Genomic DNA, 6,693 nt, shown 5'->3' on the forward strand with positions numbered 1-6,693 from the left:
ACGTGCACTACGGCTCAGTTAGGGTGACTTGGAGGGATGTGCACCATGGTCCAGCACAGGGGCAAGGGAGACGTGCACCACGGCTCAGTGCAGGTGACGGAGGGATGTTCACCACGGCACAGTGCAGGTGACAAGGGGATGTACACCATGGCTCACTTCGAGGGACTGGGGACATTCACCATGGCTCAGTGCAAGGGATGGGGAAATGTTCACCATGGCTCAGTGCAAGGGGTGGAGGGTGTTCACCAGAGCCCAGTGCAGGGGACAGGGACTGTGTAACGTGGCTCAGTGCAAGGGAAGAGTAGCACGTACCGTGGCCCGGTGTGTGGGATGTGCAGCTCGTGCTGGGGCAGGGGCTGAGCCTCTGGCACCTGAGCGGGCCATGCCATGGGCACTGTCTCCCTGGGGAGAGAGCCGGGCTGCGGCATGGCAGCACCAGGGCCTGGGCCCCCGTCCTTCACAAGGATGACGTCGTGGAGTCCACCACCTCACGGCCGTTGCACACCGTGGGCACAAACTGTGAGGCTGAGCCTGGAGGGGAGGTCAGCAGTCAGGGGTAAGTTGGGGTCTGGCAGCACCACCCCCGCAAGGGGCAACCCGCTGTCATGGGTGACAGGTGCCTTGGGAGCTGCATCCCCCAGGGCTGAGGTGGAGAGTGCCTGGGGTAGCCGTGTCCATCCAGAGTGATGATAGGTGGCCATATCACCCGGGGCTGGGGCGGTGGGTGCCCAGGGTGGCCATATGCCCCTGGGGCAATGACAAGCCCCCAGGAGCAGTACTCCTGCCAGGCCATGCTGCAGCCTTGGGGCTTACGGCCACGGGAGATGAAGGGTTGAGGCGGGGATGTTCCCTCCCAGCATCCTCCATCCCCCTATTGCCAGCCATGATCCACTCTGCACCCCACTTTCCTTCAGGAGCCTGTGCTAGGGTGCTCCAACCCCCCCCACCAGGAAGGGAGTGCTGCCCCCCAGCCCTCCCCCAGCCCCACCGTGCTCACCATGGGACTGGCTGGAGCTGGCGGCTGCCACGCTGAACCGGGCGGTGCCCACGCGGTGACTGGCCACGTTCTTCTGTGGCTGGAAGAGTATGATATGGAGCTTGGGTGTGAAGAGGCAGCCGAGGACCACGGTGCCACTGAGGCTCACGGAGATGCACATGGTAGTGGTCTGGACCTGGAGACAGGGGTGGGTATCAGGTCATCCTACCACCAGCCCTCTGCCCCAAGTGGGGCAGGATGAAGCTGTTGCTGTGGCCCTAGCCAGCCCCACCGGGCAGAGGCTGCTGCCTGCACCCCATGGGAACATCCCACCCCACCCCAGGTTCCTCTGTCAGGGTGGACCACAGGCAGAGGATGGGCACTGCCTGGGTGAGGACATGCTGCCTCTGCAAAGTGGGTTCAGCCTGAGCCCTAGGCCTTGCCAGCGTGCTACTTTGGGGCAGTGCCTGGGACCAGAGCCCAGCATCCCCCACCCCAGTGCCCACTCCCACCAACTGGTGCATGGCTTCTCTGGAAGCCCCAGCTGCAGCCTCCCTCACCAAGTCCTCCAGGCCTGGCAAGAATGTGTCTGGACACCCTTGCCAGGGAGGCTGAGGTGCTGCAGGGTGCACTCCATGCTCCCTGGTCCCTGGCACTGCTCGGCTCCCCAGGGACCATGCTGGCCCTGGGGGGGGAGTGTCCAGATGGGCCAGGGGCTGTCTCATGCCTGCACACACTATGGAGCTGAAAGATGCCAATCACTCCTCCATAGTCAGGTCAGGGGATCTCTGGAATTCTCAGAGCTGTTCCCCACCCCCACCCAGGCAAACAGATTGTTGAGGTGTGGGGGTGCATGTCTCCTCTCCAGGACTCATTGCCCCCTCAGCAACAGACCTTTAGCTACCTTTTACTACCTTTTACCTGGTCCCAAGTGGCCCAATGTAGGGATGACCATCACCAGGTCTATGGCCAAATACCCTTCCCTGGGCTCATATATCTCCTAGCCACGCACCCCACAGGGCCCAAATTGCCAGAACTGCTCAGATTAAGCCCTATCAGAGTCCCCCCCGCCCGACTTTCACTCTTACTCGGTAGTCACTGGAGGTGACATAGAAGATAGGCAGGAAGGCCAGCCAGATGATGCAGGTTGTGTACATGGTGAACCCGATGAACTTGGCTTCATTGAAGTTTTCGGGGCATTTCCGTGTCTTGAAGGCATAGACCGTGCAGAGGACAATCAAGAGGACATTGTAGGTGAGCGAAATGAGCATGTTGGAGTCACGGTTGTTGCACTTGAGGGTGACGATGTACCTCTTGTCAGGCTCAGTCTCCTTGCCTGTGCCAGGTGTCTCCACCAGCAGCCAGATGATGACGATGATCAGCTGGCAAGAGATGAGGGCCATGCAGATGACCACCTGCGAGGTGGGGCTTATGAAGCGGGGGCGCTGGACCCCCTCCTTCACCCCGCTGAAGATCCTGGCGATGCGGTTCGTCTTGGTCAGGAGGGCCGAATAGCAGACGGCGAAGGACGTGCCCAGCCCCAGGCGCCGGAGCGTGCACACCTCGGTGGAGGGCTTGGCGATGAAGATGAAAGTCATGCTGTAGCACATGAGGACTCCGGTCAGGAGAATGTAGCAGAGCTCCCGGCCGGAGGCCTTCACAATGGGGGTGTTGTTGTTCTTCATGAAGACTCCAAAAACAAAGAGGGTGGAGATAAAACCCAGGCAAGAGATAGTGACAGGACCAATGGCCCAGACGTCCTTCCAGCGGATGTACTCCTGGGGCAACTCATAGCAGCCATTCAGGGTCTCGTTGGGCCAGTAACCGAGACCACAGTCCATACAGGTGAACTCATCCAGCAAGTACTCGTAGGGCTGGCAGGGGATGCAGATCCAGCAGCATATGTCTCCGGGCTGCATGCTCTTGATCTCGTTCTTCTTGCAGGGGTCGCTGCACTGGGACACAGGGATGGAGATCTCAGCCCATGGGATGAGGCTGGTGTTGAGGATGAGCCCCTCAGCCCAGTAGCCCACCTTCTGATACCGATACCGCCCGTCCATGTGGTGATAGTTGAAGATGTTGTAGCGCCCGATCCCATCACCATAGCGGTCAAATCGAACAACGCTCTTGGTGTCTGCTGGCCTGAATGGAGCTGGAGGGAGGAGAAGGGGAGAAGGTCACTGCCATGGGGTGGACAGCACTCACTCCCAGCATGGAGGCAGGGGTCTTTCAAAGGGTCATGTCCCACCACGGCCACAGGCAAATGTCCATCCTATACCTTGCCTTCACTCTCATACTTGCTGCCTGCGCACACGTTAGGAGCGAGAAAGCAAAGGTGGACAACGACCTCCCCACACTCCTGAGAGCTCAGCAGCCCCAGCCAGCTCTGCAGGAGCAAAGTGGGGGATTTTGCAGCCTCCGTGGCCCTCATCACAGAGGACACGCTTCTAATTCATCCTGAACTGTGTGGCTCCCTGATCAAGGGTATCCCTCCAGTTTCATCCCTGAACTGTGAATACACCACAAAGCTTGCAAGTGAGCAGGACGGAGTTGCTCACCAGCTTCTCTACACTGAGGACAGAAGGCCTTGATTGCCTCACAAGTGTGATGGTGGGCTGTTGGCATCCTGGGACAACCACAACCCACAGCACAAGGTGTGGGCAGGCTGGAGGGACTTTGGTCAAATTTGGGTCTCCTTCCTCTTCCCTGCCCCTTCACCCACCTCTTTCCAGTTAAGCAGCAAAACCCTGCCTCCACCTCTGGACTCACCGTCAAAATTAACATTGAGTATAAAGTCTTTGTAGAGCCTCTTGCCATTGACGGGCTTCATGGCGTCACAGAGCTTGGTGGCATTTGGGCACAGCGTCTGGTGCATGTTGTGTAGAGAGCGAGCCATGGCATAGACAGCATTGACCACAAACGTGATCTTGGACTCTGGCTCAAACTTGCCTGTCTTGAGGGAGTACCAGCTACAGTCCTGTGTGTGGAAGCTGCACTTGAACTTCTGCTCCCAGAACTCCCGAAACCAGGGATTTCGGCTGTTGTTGTAGGGGTTGAGGTTACGGAAGTAAGCAGCAAACTCCTTAATGGGGTAGGCTGCCAGCTCGATGGTGATGGCTCCTTCTGCAACTGCTTCGCTCCCAGCCACCACACTCTCCAGGGCTCCCCACCCATCACTGGCTACCCACATGAAGGACACATTGGCTCTCTGAGCAGCTGCAAGCAGCTCCCGGGCGTCCTCACTTCGGGTGAACAGCACGACCACTCTGGCATTGGGCTTCTGCAGCAGAGCCCGGACCACACCATCATAGGTCTTCTTGTTCATGGAGCGCCCCACCTTCTCCGAGGTGGCGATGCAGATGTTGCGCATGCGGGCTTCTTGCTCAAAGGCCTCAATCCCCGTCTCCCCGTAGTCGCCCTCTGAGGCCACAGTGGAGACATAGGTCCAGTTGAAGAAGCGGAGGATCTCTGCCATGGCTTTGGCTTGGTAGAAGTCTGGTGGGACAGTGCGGGCAAAGTAGTCGTAGCGGGACTTGTCGCTGAGCTTGGCGCTGGTGGAAGCATAGCTGATCTGCGGGATCTGGAAGAGCCGCAGCAGGTTGGCCACCTGCATGGAGGGGAAGAGGCGAGTGCCTGAAGACATGGCCTAGTGAGGGATGTTCCCGCTGGAGGACCTCCACCCAACACCAATTGTTGCATGTGCTCCCAAGCATGGCTGTAGGGCTAATGAACAGTCCCCCTGCTTGGAGGATCCTGGTTGGCGGACAGATAGACGAATGGATGGATGGATGGATGGATGGATGGATGGATGGATGAACAGCACGTTCACAGGGTTGCCCGAGCCTGCAGATGTGGTCATTTTTTATTTTTAATTTTTTGTTAGCATTTCATGCGCTCCCCTCTGAAATTCAGGCCTGGGGAGGGGATAAATGGATTCATGGCAAAAGCAGAAACTCCCTTGCAGGTGACCCACAGGAGATGCTGGTGGGCAAGGAGAAGTCTGGGGTGCCTGACAGCCCCATGGTGTGGGAGAAAAGGGCTCTGGGGGCTGGGAGCCAGGGCAGAGCCTCTCACCCAGCCAGGGCTAGCTGCAGAGCTGGATCCAGTGCCCAGCGCCTGCGCATCGCCCATCGGGAGCCACAGCAGGACTGGCACCTTGAGCTGCTCCGCAGAAGCCCTCGTTAGCTTCAAAAGGGAAAACAGCCCCACTAATGAGGCTGCTAAAGCCCAGGCTCTTGAGGCAGCAAGGTGGGCACTTGGGCACAACGGCGGGGCCGCTGAGCCTGCCCACACCTCGCTGCTCCCCAAGGTAGAGATGAGGCTTAATTAATGTGGTCAGATGTTCTCAGTGATGACGTCCCCTAATGGGAAGCAGGTCCCCCGCACGTGGCAATGCTGCTGCATGGCCTGGCCATGCCATGGGAGCTGCCAGCCCCCTGTACTGCCCCAGCACCACTCCCCAGCAGGCACATGGGCTGCATGGGGCCACCCCCTTCCTGCCCAGGGTTGGGATGGTGCCCCCGACCGTGGGGACAGTGGATCATCCAGCAAGGGAAGGGACAAAGGTCTGTGCGGGCTAGATCAGGGTGCCACCTCCATCACCTGGCCCAGGTTTCCTCCACCCTGCAGCTGCGGGGATGTGGGGACCCTGGGGACCAACAAAGGTGGTTTGACATGTTCCAGGGACTTGTTAAATTTTAGTAAGCATGTGTCTCACCAACAGACCCCGGGACTCAGCTGGCCCCACCGGCCGTCTGACACCGGAGTGTCAGCACCATGCCTGGATGTGTCCCTGTGCTGTGGGTCCTGGCCACCCACCTGTGCTGGTGGCATATGTCAGGCGGGAGAGGACCAGCATAATTCTCCAGGACCATGGCATGACATGACAAGCCAGGGACTGGTACTGGCTCTGTCAGGAGGCAGCTTGCCCCATCCAGGACCATTGGCACTGGGGAGGGGCATGACAGTGTGGTGGCACCAAGAATGGCATGAACTTCAGCATCGAGATTGTCGTGGGCTGAGGAGCTGTGCTTGCTGCCCCAACCCCGGCAGGGAAATAAAACCCTGTCGCTGCCTGGGACAGATCCACCGGCTCGGGTCCCATGGCTCGTGGTGGGTGGGGGGCTCCCTGCAGCCCCTAAGGGTACTCTGGCCACCCTCAGGGCTGCAGCCCTTCTGTGGTAGCAGGACGATGGCTGCCTGAGGTGCCAGGCTGGCTTCCCCCCCTTTGCAGAAGGGCACAGCATCATCATGAAGAAGGTGAGAGCATCCCTGTGCTGTGCTGACGGCACCAGCATCACATCACTACTGGGGTTTCACTCCCTCTCACCCACTGCTTCTGATGACCCCCCAGCCCCACCCAAGCCTCTCTTGCCTGGGGGGTACCTGGATAGAAACATCGCTGTAGGAGCCCCCGATGACACCGGTGATGGCGGTGGGGACATCATCGTGGACGGCATAGGAGCCGTCAGGGCAGATGTGCTCTGAGCCGTCCACCCTGGTGAGGGAGGCCCGGACAAAGTCAAGGGACTGCTCGAGGGCATAGGTGTCCTTGGAGCAGGTATCGAGGATGTGGGTGCCCAGCTTCACCCCTGGCAGGATGCTCTGGTCCTTGTTGATCTCATCCAGGGCAAAGAGCATGGCCTCCAGGCGCTGGATGCCCCGGTGCTCGTTGATCTTGCCACAGTCTTCGCTGCCCCCTCCTTTCTCATGGACGG

At 59.3% G+C, this 6,693-nt stretch overlaps 1 protein-coding gene across 1 annotated transcript; it reads right to left on the minus strand.

Moving 5' to 3' along the window:
- Positions 1-457: 457 nt before the first annotated feature.
- GRM2 (glutamate receptor, metabotropic 2) lies at positions 458-6,688 on the minus strand (the record flags this gene model as incomplete). Its single annotated transcript, XM_008937172.1, has 5 exons — positions 458-531; positions 998-1,172; positions 2,065-3,128; positions 3,746-4,583; positions 6,362-6,688. Coding segments are annotated over 5 exons (2,478 nt in total), but the record flags the coding sequence as incomplete, so codon positions are not given.
- Positions 6,689-6,693: the final 5 nt, after the last annotated feature.

Source organism: Merops nubicus, unplaced genomic scaffold (assembly GCF_000691845.1).
Source record: "Merops nubicus isolate BGI_N331 unplaced genomic scaffold, ASM69184v1 scaffold32263, whole genome shotgun sequence".
In the NCBI taxonomy this organism is placed as follows: domain Eukaryota; kingdom Metazoa; phylum Chordata; class Aves; order Coraciiformes; family Meropidae; genus Merops; species Merops nubicus.